Source organism: Pinus tabuliformis, chromosome 4_1, assembly GCF_031772625.1.
Source record: "Pinus tabuliformis cultivar Carrire ecotype Pingquan chromosome 4_1, CPIR1, whole genome shotgun sequence".
Lineage (NCBI taxonomy): Eukaryota > Viridiplantae > Streptophyta > Pinopsida > Pinales > Pinaceae > Pinus > Pinus tabuliformis.
The window spans coordinates 394,547,542-394,564,473 of NC_142303.1; the positions used below are offsets into that span (position 1 = coordinate 394,547,542).

The following is a 16,932-nucleotide window of genomic DNA, read 5'->3' on the forward strand; positions in this document are numbered from 1 at the left end:
AACCCATCGATCACCAGGAAGCCTGAAATGATTGGGGCTCTGCATTCCATTTCTAATCTTTCGCTCTGTATTAGGATAGATCATCTGAAATTCCATATTCAATTTGGATACTATTCTCTGTTCCTCCGGGTTCAACCTCCAATCTTCTTCCTCCCAAACTTCTGATAAAACCGTTTCTTTAATCGACCTGCATATTTCATCCCAAATTCTCGATTCTTGACAACTGTTAGCCCAACCCAATTCCTCCATGTTGTCTGTCACGATGAGAAATATTAATATTCCCTCAATGAAGAGCAATCCAAAGAGAATACCTTTTTTTTTTAATATTCTAAATTTTTTATATATATTTTTTGGACAAGAATATATATATATAGTAGTAATGATTCATCTTAATAGATTTAATATGAGCTCACGGGATTTAATTCTTCTTTCAAGTATAAATTTTTTTATGAGCCTATTTTATTTTAATGTTTTATATAAATTTTTAGATTTTTTTATTTTAATATATATAAACAAAATTTCAATTTTAATGACCAATATCTTATTTATCATACTTTAACTATAAAATGAATCTCTCAACTAAATAAACCTCTTTGCTTAATAAATCCCAAACCCCAATTATCTTGTGCCAAAAACGCTCCTAACAAGTACACAAACAATAATACTTCGTTTCCACCGATGCGATAAACCAATTATCTTGTGCCAAAAACGCTCCTAACAAGTACACAAACAATAATACTTCGTTTCCACCCATGCGATAAACCAAGTAGCCTTACCGGAAACAAAATCCAAAGTCCGAATACTGCCATCACGCGGGTTCCATTAGATTTATCTGTCGCTAACATATCGCGATCTGCTGTCGTGTCAACGTGTATGAGGTAGCAAGAAAACAAGGGCAAGTCGCACTCACCCTAGTGTTCCCTAGTGTTTCCGATTGCGCGCCGCCGATGGCATCTAAGATTAGGTCACCTGTCAATCGGGAACGGTAACATTTACCCTAATAAGGTGATCGATTTCGTCAAAAGGTCCCCAATTTCGGATCGCGAAATCTACGAATAAAATTGTAGATCTCTTCGTAGAGAAGCAGCAGGACTAAGCGACCTGTCATTTTGATTCCATTTAAAAGGGAATTTGGGTATCACAAGTTCCGATTACTATTATCTCTTTGTCACACAGGAAGAGGTAAGAGTAATGGGATTGTTGGATACGCTCTGGCATGATACTGTAGCAGGCCCTCGCCCCGAGAATGGCCTCCGAAAACTCAGGAAGACTGGTTCTACTATTTCCATCATGGAAAATCCCTCTGCGCCAGGTTTGTTACTTAGTATAAATGTTTGATGTTATTTGTATATGAGCCTCATTCTATTAAAATATAATTTGTAGTTGTGATGTTTTTTTCGAGGAAAATATAATTTTTGCTTCTGGATGTTTTATGAGTTTGTTGAGGTTTAGTAAGTTGAAATTTTTTTTCCAACTAGTTAGTTTAGTAGATTGGTGTATGGTTAAGATATTTATTCAAAAAAAAATTATATGTCTAAAATAAATTAACTATCTCTAAACCTAACTTAACTATCTTTAAACATAACTAATAAAATAAATTAACTATTTCTAAACCTAACTTAGCTATCTTTAAACATAACTAATTGTATCTGTATTTTTAAGTATCCTACGCAAATTTAATTTTAGTTTTAAATTTTAGACTAACCTGCATCCGAATCACAGTGATTTATTGCCCCTCGTACAACACAGATCCATATTAACCCACAAAGATTTATGCTTATATCTCTATTTGTACCTGGTTTCCTGAATGGAATTATGTCGGTTCTAATATTCAATATACCCTATGATTGAGAGAATTGGGTTAGTACTAATTATTTATTCAAATGTATGCATCATTTTATCCATAAATGATGGATCTGAAACACTTGCCTGTAAATTGCCTTAGTAACGTATTACCGACACGAGGGCTAGTGTAGTGAAAGTATCCGGTCTCTTTGGATATAAAATATTTATTTAGAATTTCGTGGCATGGAGTTTGGTTTCGTGGAGATTTCAAGTTAGTTAATCTTTGGTGATGGAAAATTTGCAGTGGCCGAAGAGGCTTACGCAAGTTGACGGAACACAGAGCTAGTGCAGAGTTTCAGCAATGGAATGATGAGTTTCAGCGATGGAATGATGAGAAGAGTCAATTAACGCAGAGCATCATCATTAGTAAGCCTCCTGGCTATTCTCGGTCACTCTCTTTGGATAGTTCCCTTTATTCGGTAGGCTCAAGCCCTCTGATCTCGCCATCTTCTTGTAAGTAGTTCTCATCTGTTTTCTATGGGTTAAAGGCATCAGTGGATTTCTTTCTTAGTGTTTACCATGCAATTCATCGATCAGAGTATACTGCATTTATGTTTGTTGGATTGAGAATATTGTTGGACAGTGACACCACGAGAACGAGAGAATCCATGGCGAAGTAATAAATAATAACGTTACTGGTGCTGCGAAGAAGAGATCAGAAAAATCTCCAAAAGAACCCAGAAGCCAAACTGGTTATCCCTTTATCTTTATCTTTATCTTTATCTTTATCTTTATCTTTATATTTATATTTATATTTATATTTATTTATTTTATTTTATTTTATTTTATGGGTTTATTTAGGTAATATCACTGATCAGTGTTTCCTTTATATATATATATATATATATATATTGTTTTGTTTTATTTTATTGGGTTAATTACAAGGGTAACCTGTAGCGATGATTGAGACTCCCAATTGTAACATTCCAAGGAACCACTGAGCTGTGGTGACTGAAGAATATTCCTTTTGTTTGCGGGGCATTGTTAATTGCCCGCACATCGATAATAACAACTACTTTTTTGGCAACCCTTTCTCTTATAATGTTTTTCTTTGTTGAGAGCACAAACAACAACAACATTACTTCATGTGGATTGTAAATGAAGAAACTGAAAATTATATGGGGAAGGATTGGTGATAGTAGAGTGCTAGGGTTTTTCTGCAAATGGCGGAACTGTAATTCTCTGTAGGCTAGGCCTGTCTCAGGCCTCGCGGGAGGTGAGTTGGGACAGGCGGACCTCACCTGTCAGGGCCCTGCCTTCCCTCTTGGACTTTTCTGCGCCAATCATGATTAGCGTTTACCGAGGTTGGAAAAATGCGTGGTTTTATCCCCAGCCTGTATGCAGTTAACGTTTTTCTCAGTCTTTTTCACCATTCGACGAAGTTTTACTTTTATCTTTCCACGGGTTTCGAGTTCCTACGGTGTCGGGCTAGGGTTTGTTTCAAATAGCAGGGATGGGGCCCGACCGTGAACTTATCGTTTTTTCCCTAAGACGATTGCGAAACACGGGTTTTCTACCAAAGAGGAAGGTGCGGTTTCTCTCCCTCTCAGTTCTGTACTCCTTGATCCGGCAAACATTCAAAAGGCAGATCGCGATGTTTTACCCTCTAGGGGTGGTACCTCAAAGGGTGAAAGCTTTGATAGGAACCGCCTTGCTGTTATCGGGTCTCTTCCCTTCTCTTTGGGGTTAGACCTCTTTGATCTTACAGGGTTTCCTCCTCTTTCCGGAGGGCTAGAGGATGTGGTGGCTAGTTGTGGTCTGCATGTCTTGAAAGGGCCCTTAGCTGCGAAAGATAAGACTGGAAAAAGGCCTGTATCAGGAGCAGACCTCCCATGGGTGTCTAGAAGTGAAAGTAGGGCCCCAGCGCAAAGCAAAAAACCGGAATCAAGCTCTAAAGGTGTAAATGATCTCTCTGTTCAGGTGAGCCGAGATTTTCATCAGAGCGACATCCTGGTCGGAGCAACTGGCGATGGATCTGGATATGTAATCCATTAGGAGCCGTTGGGAGTTGGATTAGAGGCGAGCACACAGGGGGAGGTTGAATCTGGGGGAGCCACGGGCGCAGAGAAGTCTCTACTTGAAAAGGATCCTTTGGTTCAGGGACCGACAATCCGTGTTTTCAGTGTAAACAGAGACCCGGAGGAAAGGTGCTAGGGTTTGCCTAGGGTAGAGGGTTCCGATGCCCAACCTCCCAAGGAACCAGGGGAGGGTGAGGTGCAGGCAACTAAGGTGGGTGGGAAGCGCAAAAAGCAGGGTCCCATTAGAAAGAAGGAGCCATGGCCTTGCTGCACCCTAGGAGTGGATATCCGAGTAGAAGAGGCAATGGCAGCCACAGAGACAAGGCTTATAGGCAGAGTGTGAGGGAGGAAATTCACGGCTAATTATATCCGGGATTGGGTTCAATCGGAGTGGGTAAATGCACCAGGTAAGCCAATGGAGATTAAAGCCCTGGAAAGAGGATGGTTTACTTTGCGTTTTGCCCACAAAGATCATGTAAATTGGGTTCTTGACAGGAATTAGTGTTTTGGTAAACGCCCAGTTCTCCTTCGCAGATGGACTCCTATGTTTGATGCCCATACCGAAAAACTGAACGAATCTCTAGTTTGGGTCAAATTGCTAGGGCTACCTCTTCAGTTCTGGTTTGATTCGGTATTCACCTCCATTGGAAACACAGTAGGGAGTTTCCTGGAAGTTGATAGGTCTTTTGAACAATCTGATGATTTTAGTGTGGCTCGGATCTTAGTAAGCCTTAACCCTCGAGAAGGGCTTGCAGATGCCATGACTTTAAAATATAGAGAGATGGAGTTCCTACAAAAGCTAGATTATGAGAACTTGCCATTCCGATGTCACAGATGCCATAAATATGGGCACTTGGCCAAAGAGTGCCCTCTGGGTCATCGCTGTAGAAGGAACCCTTTCAAAGTGCCCAAAAAGTCGGCGGTTTTTCCTATTCCTAACACAGGCATGGATCTCCCAAAGGAACCAATGGAGGAGGATTTAGAGGATGGTTTGGAGATCATGACCTCTAGTGCCCCTTTGCAGCATATTGCTTCCAACCGAATTCCTGAGCAAGTACCTGTGTTGACCGCCTCTCAGGTTACTACAACAGCTGAGACAGTGTTCCCCTTTTCCTTATGTTTATCTGATTTAGATCCTGTCTCTGCTGTTTCGATGCCTGGCCCCTCTAGGCAGCTTCAGATGGAGTTTTCCTTTTTAAATCTAAATTCCTCACCCGTTGACAGTCTAGTTGTTTCGATACCACCGCCCTCTGGAGTCCCTCCTTCCTCTATGGTCGAATCTCTGGTCCCTTGCCAATCTATGGAATCTGTTCCCTCCACAACTGTTCCCCCCTATAACCTGATATCGCTGTCAATTCGTCCTGGGAAAGAGACAGCTCCTGGTGGTCTAGTGCAGGATCTGGTGCCAATTGGGCCCAAGAAAGCAAGAGGTAGGAAATCCAATATTTCAAAGGCCAAGCAGAAGGCAATAATTGATATTGTAGATGGAAAACAAAAATCCTTGACTGGGGTGCTTAGAGCAGCAAATCCACCCCCTGATATTTCGAAATGATCTTTCTTTCCTACAACTGTAGGGGTTAGCTAGTCAACCTAAAAAACTATCTTTAAGGGATTTGATCAGACATTATAACCCAGATATTCTTATGCTTCAAGAAACCCTTGGTAAAGGGGAGGAAACTATAGCACTCTTATCTAATCTGATGCCAGGCTGGCTCTTTCAGGCCCTTGATGCAAATGGCCGCTCTGGTGGTTTGGTCATAGGATATAAAGCAGGATATCTTAGAGAAATTTCTACTTGGGGGCTTGAACACACTTTGGCGTTGGAACATTACTCTAAGGAGCTCTGCCTACCCCTTCTAGTTCTTAATGTTTATGGGCCCTATCAAGAAAGGGAGTTGTTCTCGTCCTCCTTTTTCCATAAGTCCTTTCTTGGCCATCCTCATTTGATCATCGGAGGAGACCTAAAATTCTCTCTAGGGGTCTTGGAATCGTGGGGATAAAATGCCAGAGCGGACCCCCTAACTGATTTTTTCCTTTCCAAGATTGCCTCTTCCCATCTGATCGACCTCTCGCTTCTTAAATCCAGACCCACTTGGCGAAATAAAGAGTTGGTAATGATTGGGTGGGAAAGAAACTTGATCGCTTTCTCTTGGGTGAAGTTCTATATGAGAAATTGTCCATTTTTCGGCATTGGGTGGGTGAAGGGGGCCTGTCCAATCATTTCCCGATACTGATGGAGGCAAAAGGCACTCTCAAAAAACCTGGGTCCCCCTTTAAATTTAATGCCTCTTGGCTGGTTGATGACTCCTTTGTATCTCTGTTCCATACCACTTGGAGGAAGGATGGGATAGTTGAGGAGGAGGATATATGTCGAAGTAAGGCATTCATGAATAACCTGAAACATTTGAAAGCTGCAACCAAAAACTGGGCTTCCCAAAAGGCTTTGAAGGAAGATGAGGATTTAAGGGTTATGAATGCCGAACTTGAGCTCTTGGAAGATCCGGCAGGGTGAGGTTATGCCACCGTGGACTCTCGTGACAAAATCCGGGAGCTTGAAGCAACCAGAAGGAAAATTCTTCAAGTAAAGGAGGAAAGCTGGCATTTAAAGAGCAGGGCTATCTGGCTCCAAGCGAGGGATGAGAACTCAAAATTTTTCCAGCAATATGCTAAAGGAAGGAAGAATTTAAATACCATCTGGGAAATGCCAAAAGCAAATGGGGAAAGGCTCAGTCTTTTGAAGAGCTTGCCTCTCTTGGGGTAGCTTTTTTCAAAGACCTTTTTAGAGCCCCAACAGAAGCATCAATTGCTGAAGTTATAAGAGTAGCTCAATTTTTCCCAAGCTTCATTAAAGAAGAAGGAAATGATCTCTTGATGGCTCTGGTCTCGAAGGATGAAGTGGAAGCTACCCTAAAATTGATGCAAAAAGAGAAAAGTCTGAGACAAGGCGGATGGACTGTGGAATTTTTCCTCCACTTCTTTGATTCTTTGGGCGAAGACCTGACTACGGTGGTGGAAGAATCTAGGGTCTTAGGTTTGGTCTACCAACCTCTCAATGCTACCTTCTTGACCCTCATTCCCAAGTCGGACCACCCTTCCTCTTTTAATGATTTCTGTCCCATCTCACTGTGCACATGCTTATACAAGGTTATTGCTAAGATCGTTGCCTCCAGGTTGAAACCTTTCCTCTCCAAAAACATTTCTGTGGAACAGTTCGGTTTCCTGGATGGGAGACAAATTCACGAGGTTGTTGGTGTTGCCCAGGAAACCCTTCACAGCCTTAAAAGAAGCTGGGAAAAAGGGGCCATCATCAAAATTGATCTCTCTAAGGCCTATGACAGAATCAGTTGGATGTATCTAAGGCTTCTCCTAACTCATCTTGGGTTCAGGCATGACTTTGTAAGATGGATCATGGTGTGTGTTACCTCGACTTCAATTGCAGTTCTGATTAATGGTGCTGCTTCGGACTTCTTCAACCCGCAAAGGGGCCTACGCCAGGGATGCCCTCTCTCCCCCCTGTTGTTCCTGCTAGCAGCAGAAGGTTTAAGTTTAATGATCAAAGTGGCAAAGAGACAGGGTGATCTGAAAGGGATAGAAGCTGGGCTTAATATCTGGGTGACCCACCTTCTTTTTGTTGATGATATTCTAATTTTTAGTGATGGGATTCGGGAGGACTGCTGTTGTCTTGAAAGGCTTTTAGACCTTTTTTTAAAAGCCACGGATCTGGTCATAAATGAACAGAAATCTTCCATCACTACAAAAGGACTCTCAACTCTCGAAGTAAACAGAGTAAAAGAGTTACTATTGTTTGAAGCAAAGTCCCTTCAGGATCTGTTCAAATATCTCGGGTTTATGCTTAAGCCTGACTCCTACAGGGCTCAAGACTAGATTTGACTCTTGGCAAAAATTAAGGACAGAATGAAACATTGGAGTTTTAAATGGCTGTCAAGGGCAGGCCGGCTAGTTTTGATTAAATCTGTGGTGTTGGCTATTCTAGTCTACTGGGCCAGTCTCATTTGGGTGCCAAAAAGCATTCTGCTGAAAATAAATAAAATTTGTAGCAGATTCTTATGGGCTGGCCAGAAGAAGGATCACGTCTCTCCTTGGGTTGCTTGGGATAAAATTGTCAGACCAAAAATATGGGGTGGATGGGGGATTAAGGACTTGTTTCCTTTCTCTCAGTCATTAGCTGCTAAACTAGCGTGGAGGCTGATAGTTTCAGACAATCTTTGGACTGTTGTCACTAGAAGAAAGTATATTGACCCAGTCTCGCCTCTGGAATGGATCAGACAGCCTATCAAATCATCAAAGAACTCCTCTGTGGTATGGAAAGCTTTGGTGGCAGCTGTACAGATTATTGAAAAAGGTTTGGCATGGAAAGTGGGTGACGGTAGATCAGTAAGGCTAGGCAGGGACCTGTGGGTGGGCTGCTCGGACACCTTTGCCCTCTCAAGAGATCTGCTCGAACACCTAAACAACAGAGGTCTCTTCTCTCTTAGTCAAATTGCTGATAATGCAAACTCATCTATCTGGCGGCAAGAGTGGTTTTCAGGGGAGGCTCTCGCTCTAGACGAAAGATGCCATGATGAATGGGGGGCCTTTCGCGCAGGTTTGCTGAACTCTCATATTCGTATTTCAAATGAGCCAGACAAGTTGAGATGGGTGCTCTCTCAAACTGGCTTCTACTCTCCAAAGAAGGGATATGATTGGCTTATGTCTCAAAACGGGTGGGAGGAGCCAAACTGGTGGGCCAAGCCATTATGGAAATTGAAAGGGCCAACAAAGACTCGGTTGTTTTTCCGGTGTGTTCTTCAAAAGAAAGCACCTACTTGGGATTTTCTCCAAAAAAGGGGGAAATGGGTCCTGGGTGGTGTTCCTTGTGTAAGGAGAGTGAGGAAACCCTCCAGCATATCTTCCTTGCCTGTCCTTTCTCTAAAAGCCTCTGGAATGAAATGTTAAGATTGACTAAGGTCCCCTTCTGTTGGGAGGAAGGGGAGATACCTGAGGTTTGGAATAATTGGTGGCAGCAGGCTCCCAATGATAAAGTCATATCGCTGCCCCTGTTGGTTGTTTGGGGAATTTGGCTAGCCAAAAATCACTGGATTTTCAAAGACACCTTCTTCCCCATTGCCATATTAGCAGCTGAAGGAGTGTCCATATATGAAAGCATACCATTCCCATCCAATTCTCAGAGTATCAGGCCTGTTCAGGCAGAAGAAATAAAGGGCTCTATCCCGTGGGCTTATTTCGATGGAGCCTCAGATATAAACAAGAATTGTGGCGCTGGTCTGGTCATACACTTTCCCTCGGGGAACATCCTCAAAGCCTCCATTGGACTTGGTATCAGAACAAATAATTTTGTTGAGCTCAAAGCTTTACATTTGCTTCTTTGTTGGCTCTCTTTGCGCAATGAGCGAGAGGCTCAGATATTTGGGGACTCTCTAAATTCAATCAAGTGGGCCAATGGAATGCATCTTTGCAGGAATTTTCTTTTAACTCCCTTGCTTGCTGAAATTATTCATCTTAAAAGTTGTTTTTCTGAGCTAAAAATTTGTCACATTTACAGGGAAAGAGACACAGAAGCAGAAAGCCTTTCTAAAAAAGGCACTTAGCAGGTTTTGGGCGCATGGTCAGTAGAAGAAGTGGTCGATGGGGTGGCAAGGGGACTTGCTCCTCCTGTTTTTGCATAATTCGGGAGCAGCCAACAACTCTTCTTTCCTTCTAGTCCTTAGTTTTTCTTCTTGTATAATTTGTTGTTAAAACTGTTATGTATATGTACAAACTGCAGTGGGACTCAGTGCTGTTTTCCTCATATTGGAGGCCTGAGCTCCTGTACGTACTTGATATTGAAACTTTACTGCCAACATAGTGTCTACTCACTGGTTTTTTTTTTACTGTTGTGGGCTTCCATCTACTCCGTTTTCAGCTGTTTTCCTATATGGAAGCCGGGGGTAGGGTACACCACAGTTTTTTTTTTTATATTATAGATCGGTTTTGACAGGGCTGTAGGGTGGAATTTCTGAAATTTCCTACAAACAGCTGCTTATGGTTTTCTCTGAAAAAAGGGAAATGACAATGCACTACATATGCTATGTAACCCTCTTATATCAATAGAAGTTTCGATTTTTCTGTGGAAAAAAAAAAAAAAAAACAAAAACAAAAACAACTACTTTCTATATATATATCCGAGTTGTACATAGGGTTGACAGAGTTCGAGATCAATATGAATATGTTTTTCTAAATAGTTTTATGGTTATAAAGTTTCTTAGGTGCTGCGCAATCTGTGCAGTTCCATAAAGTGAATTTGACTATCTGAAAAGGTTTATTAGCTAATTGTAATTATTTCATCAGCAAAAAAATTGATTGTAATTATTTTTACTGAGAAAATTATATATCTATATATATTCCTAAATGTGTCTATGTATTTTGATTGATAACGGAAGAGTAGAGATTCATTTGGTCCAAAGACTAAGGTGTTTCATACCAAATATTCACATTTGACTTTGTTATTTTTTTTTTAATAATGAGATAATTAAATTTAGCATAAGGACATCACACAAGATAAATTTTTGAGAAAAACTTATACTAGTCAAGGATGATAACGGATGATCCGGAGAGCCAACATCATGGGACTTGTTTTCCAGTAAGATAGTATTGGCATTGATAGTGTTGAGAGGAAATGCATTGATTAGTGCATCTCCCTCCTCATCTCCATTGGAGTGAGTATCACAGTCTAAGCTATATACTGTTTCACTCGAGTCAACCTTACCACTATGTAGTCCAAATTGTATCTAATGTCGTGCATGATGCACTTGATTTCTTGCTGGCTTGTAAAGAGATTGTAATTATCGACTTGTTTATCACATATAACCATGCTAAGCAGTGTCTTCACTTGGAGATGATGAGTGATTGAGTGAAGACAATGGAGTCGTCTCTTCCTAAATTTTCCAGAATCCGGTACCCATTTGAGGTTGCCTCTGCTTATTTCAGAATCTTAGAAATAATAACAGTCACCAACTTCCTTGGCTTTCAACTTAAGGATTTCCTTTTTGACCTCCAAAGGAGCTTCCTCAAAGAAATTTACCACTGAATCCCAGCTAAGCAGTCACATGTGCCTAGAGGAGGATGCCCTTGTCGCTCCACCCCGTCGAGCAAAGAGTTGTTGTTGCGATGCCATGTATAACCTACGAACAAAATAACTGACCACTACTACTGATGAGCAGAATAGGACCCCAACAATATGACAAAAGGAATGTGATTCTACCCTAACTCTGAATCGAAAATTGACTACAATAAAAGGGAGGGAAGTGAAATGCTAGTGGGTTGAGGAAGGCCTATGAGACACCCCTAGATGCCACTGAACTTACCTTATCACTGTGTTGAACATACAAGGGTTGACTCAATTTTCTATTATATTCCATAGCATAAAGATGACAATATTTTCAAATTTCTAAATTGTTTTAAAGGAATTGTCTAGAAACGTCACAATTAAATTATGTTGGAATGGTGAAATAAATTTAATTTTAGGAATGTTTGAATAGGTTTTTAATGGTGAAAATAGATTCAGCATTATAAAAGAAAAAATTGAAGTACCCAAAATTTTGAACTTTAACAACTATAACTTGAATTTCCAAAAATATTTATTAAAATTTTTTAAAATCTTAACAGAATTTCTATAATTTTCGAGACAAAATTATAACCCATTAAACTACCTCATTACTGATAATAATTTCTAAATATTCCCACTGTTAAAAATGAGAGTGCTTTCTTTCCTTAAAAAGGATGGCTGCGGAGAGTGAGGCGTCTCTTTGGGGTAATGTGGAAAAATAAATCCAGCCATTTCTTTGAAGTGACAATCTTTGAGTTTAGATGAATTAATAATAACGATTTGTATGGAATTTTTTGATAAAATCCAACAGTTTTCTTTCGAACGACACCCTTGAGTGTCTGCGGAGTCATAGTGGCGGTTTCATTTCAAACAAGATAATAGTAACGGTTAGTTGGAAATAGACACGCATTTCAACTATGATAGCAACAATATATTTTAATAAGGATATATAAGGCCCTCTTCGCATAATTTTAATAAGGATATATATTTTGATTATAAGTTGTTATTTAGTAGAACAAAATAATGATTTTTCTTTTGATGCAAGAAAATTTGATATGATTTGATGATTTGATATGCTTTAGTGGTGATGATTGATAAAAATTTAGAAGTAAATATTTATAAATAGATATTAATTATGAGCCATATAAAATGAGTGATATGAATAATCATGAAAATATTTACGTATTATTTAATTTATTATTTATTTAATTTATGTAATTTTATAATTTGTAATATAAATATATTGGAAGGTTTTAAAGATATTGCGTATTGTATAGTTTTTAAAATAAAAAAATTGTTTCGAAACTGTTGATCTTCATTTCATTTGTTAGATTGTGTATATGACTAAGAATATTCTTAAATTATTAGATCTAGACCATTTTTATTTTTTTATTTTTTAAAGAATGGAAAATTTGTAACTCTTATTCTTTAATAAACCACATCTAAAAAGGGTTGATAAATATGGATGATCAACAAAATATTTATGTGCTATTTAATCTATCATAGATTTAATTTATGTAACTTTGAGAATTTTCATTTTAATTTATGCAACCTTGAGAATTTGTAATACAAGAATAGAGTGAAGGTCTCAAACACACACTACATAGTTTTTGAAATAGAAAAACTGTTTAGAAAGTCTTGATTTAATTTTATCTATTAGATTGAGTATATGGCTAAAAAAATTCTTATATTATTAGATCTAGACCATCCATACACTTTTGTTTTTTAAAGAATGAAAAAATTGTAAATCTTAATTTTAAATAAACCACACCTATATGCATAACAAAATGTTTGTATTATATATTCACAAAAATATTTTGAATTCAACCATATCAATGTATCCAACATAAAACATCGAATTAAAATACTGAAACTTATAAAGAGTGAACATAGAAAAACAGTGTATAAAATTTGTTAAACTTTGTCCTTTTTTATTTTGTAATCTTTCTTTTGATAATTTTTCATCGCGTTGTTAAGTTCACTAAAAATATAAGAAAAAAATTATGGTTAAATTTAACATTGATATGCTTAACATTGTCATATAATGACCTAAACATCATATTTTGGAAATGAGAAGTTTGAGTGAACCATCTAGTAATTAAATAAAAATCACTTTAACATTGAAAATTAATACATTCATTTGCAAAAAACTATTTTATTAATTACGTTATTGTCAAATTATTTATTATAACCTAAAACTTTATGATTCTCATAATTATATAAAATATTTCTAAGACTTATTATTTTCACCATTATAAAAAACACCATCATAAAATCCCCCATTAATAGAGTCATCTAATTATACCCTTTAGATTTACTTGGGCACTGTTTCTAATTCTTAAACAATGTTGTTTAGTCCTAGAACATGTAACTCTAAGTATACTAAAAAAATAATAGGATAAGACTATTTAAAAAATGATTGAGCTTTGTATTAACCAAATACAAAATAAATATTAACATGAAATCACTATAAAATTTGTTAATAAAAATTTCTCTCAATTCTATTTTCATATACACATTTTCAATTTTAATGAAAGTTTTAATTTCTTTTATAATATTTATAAATATTTGTAATGATAATTTATTGGGTATTTATGTTTATAATAATATACATATAATTGAGTATCACTTCTTCTTTCGTTACCATAAATTCTAAATCAAAATTGTATTTCTCATTCGAATATTACATACATATAATTGAGTATAGCTTCTTCCTTCTTTACAATAAATTCTAAATTAAAATTGTACTTCTCAATACCTATTTTGGATTTGTTTAGAGCTTTCTCTCTCCTATGTATTTCTGCCACTGTATCAAGTTTAAATATCTATTTTCACCATGATCTCAACTTGAGATGTATAGATTAAACATCACTTTATGTTCACTATTAGCAATGAATTCACCAGATTAAGATGAGAAATTTTAATATCCCTTCAATGAAGGGATTAAGATAAGAAATTTTAATATCCCTTCAATGAAGGGCAATCAATCGAGTATAAGTATTTTCAAGTATTTTCCATTTTTTATAGATTTTTTTAAACAAAGTAATAAATTTTTTTCCTTATTAAGAGTTTATAAGTTCAAAACCAGAAAGGTAGAATTTGTATGTCTTAATAAACTTAGAAACGAGTCAAATCAATAAGTAATAATAAATCCCTTCTCTCACAAACAAAAAAGTCTTCGACACCAATATAATCTCTAATTTAATCATAACTTTAAAATTAAATAATAATAATTTATATAATAATAATAAGAAATACATTCACTTTAACCTTATAAATCCCTAAGCCAATCATATTGAGCCAAAAACGCTCCCAAGACACGAACAGGACTCCTTAGTTTCCACCCAAGGCCTTAAATCCAGGTAGCCTATCGGAAACAAAATCCAAAGTCCGCATACTGCCATCACGTGCTGGGATCACGCGGGTTCCATTAGATTTATCTGTCGCAAACATATCGCGATCTGCTGACGCGTCAATGTGTTTGAGGTAGAAAGGGAGCCAGAGAGAATCGCAAACACCCTATTTCCAATTGCGCGAAGGCAATGGAATCTGAGATTAGGTCAGCTGTCAATCGTGCAACGGTAACATTTACCCTAATAAGGTGATCGATTTCGTCAACCGTTTGCAAGTTGGGATCGCGAAATCTATGAATAAAACTGTAGATCTCTTTCGTAGAGAAGCAGCAGCACTAAGCGATCTGTGTCATTTTGATTCCATTTAAAAGGGAATTTGGGTATCACAAATTCCGATTACTGTTATCTCTTTGTTACACAGGAAGGAGTAGGAGTAATGGGATTGTTGGATAAGCTCTGGGATGATACTGTAGCAGGCCCTCGCCCCGAGAATGGCCTCGGAAAACTCAGGAAGACTGGTTCTACTATTTCCGCCATGGCAACTCCCTTTGCGCCAGGTTTGTTGCTTTCTATAAAGGTTTGATGTTTTTTTGTATCTGAGCTTGATTCTATACCGTTAAAATATAATTTTTACTTGGTCTATGTATATGAGTTTGTTGGTAGTGTTTAAGAGTTTGTTGGGGCCTAATTTTTTGAAAGAATTTTTTGAACTAGTTAATTTTTTAAATTGGTATGTGATTGATATATTTATTGAGAAAAAAATTATAAGTCTAAAATAGATTAATTATCTCTAAACATACTAGTTGTATCTATATTTTAAATATCCATTTAACTTTTAGACTAACATGAATCCATATTGAGTCACAATGATTTACTGCCCCTCCTACAGCACAGATCCATATTAACCCACAAAGATTTATTCCTATATCTCTATTTGTACCTAACTTCCCTCAATGGAATTATGTCAGTCCTAATATTCAATATACTCTATGATTGAGAGAATTGGGTTAGTACTAATTATAATATCAAATGTATCCATAAATGATGGATCTGAAACAGTTCCCTGTAAATTGCCTTCGTGATGTATTACAGACACGAGGGATAGTGTAGTGAAAGTATCCGGTCTCTTTGGGTCTAAAATATTTATTTACGATTTCGTGGCATAGAGTTTGGTTTCGTGGAGATTTGAAGTTAGTTAATGTTTGGTGATGGATTATTTGCAGGGGCCGAAGAGGCTTTACGCAAGTTGACGGAACACAGAGCTAATGCAGAGTTCCAGCGATCGAATGATGAGAAGAGTCAAGTAACGCAGAGTATCATCATTATTAAGTCTCCTAGTCATTATCGCTCACTCTCTTTGGATACTCCCCTTTCCCCGGCAGCCTCAAGCCCCCCAATCTCGCCATCTTCTTGTATGTAGCTTTGATCTGTTTTTTATCGGTTTCTGGCATCACTGGATTTCTTTCTTATTGTTTACTATGTAATTAGTCAATCAGAGTACACTGCATTTTTCATAAATGGATTGGGAATATTGTTTGACAGTGACACCACGGGAACGAGAGAGTCCATGGCGAAGTAATAAGTACACCAATAACGTTCCTGGTGCTGCGAAGAAGAGATCTGAGAAATCCCCGAAAGAACCCAGAAGTGCCACCGGTTATGACTGGTCAGTCTTTCCTTCAATTATATATATATATATATATATGTGTGTGTGGGGGGGTAATAATAAGGGTTACCTGTAGCGATAATTGATACTTCCAATTGTAACATTGCAGGGTACTCCTGAGGAGTGGCGACTGAATATTCTTTTCTGTCTGCGGGGGCACTGTTAATTGTCTGAACATTGATAATGGCAACTACTTTCTCACGAGTAGAATACATCTCCGAGTTGTACAGAGGGTTTGCAGAGTTCGAGATGAATGCGAATATATTTTTGTAAATAGTTTATAGTTAAAGTTTGTTCAGTCCTGAGCAATCTGTACAGTTCTATAACGGAATTACTGTACATGAGCGAATGTGACTATCTATAAAGGTCCATTGGCTAATTGTAATAATTTCACGAAAAATACAACGATCTCTATTGCGATTTTCTTCTTTGATTGCATCATTGCATTGCAGGCACTATAATCATGTCAACCAAATAGTATCTACTAGTTTTTGTTTCAGGGAAGAAAATAACTTCAGAATTCTATTAATATTAGAAAAGCTGAATACATGTTTTCAATTGATAAAAAAAATAGCTAATGTCTATTGATAGCGCAAAAGCAAATAATATCTACTGTTTTGCTCTGTCTTACGCACATTGAGCGTGGCCCGCAGTCCTGACTTCTTGGTTTTTTCAAATTTTTTTTTAATTTGGGTTTTATTTTCCTAAACCAGGAAAAAAATAAAATAAATTATTTTAATGTTTAAGAGAATTTAAAAGAAAATTTTAACATTTAAAAGGTTAAAGATAATTTATAAGACAGATTAAATTTTTATTTTGTTGATTTTTTCTGAGTTACCAGAATATCTGACTTTCCCTGTTGTCCCTATTGTCTTTAAAAGCCTCGCATTATAAAATGAAATGTTTTTATACTCTTTCTTGGCATATTTTTTAATGACTTTTATG

The 16,932-nt window shown here is 37.4% G+C and overlaps 1 protein-coding gene across 1 annotated transcript; it reads left to right on the plus strand.

The window, feature by feature from the left end:
- Positions 1–14,605: 14,605 nt before the first annotated feature.
- Positions 14,606–16,475, plus strand: LOC149175958 (dormancy-associated protein homolog 3-like). Its single transcript, XM_089422984.1, has 4 exons — positions 14,606–14,878; positions 15,545–15,733; positions 15,864–15,987; positions 16,097–16,475. Exons 1-4 carry the CDS (start codon positions 14,758–14,760, stop codon positions 16,119–16,121), a joined length of 459 nt encoding a protein of 152 aa, XP_089279110.1. The 5' UTR covers positions 14,606–14,757; the 3' UTR covers positions 16,122–16,475.
- Positions 16,476–16,932: the final 457 nt, after the last annotated feature.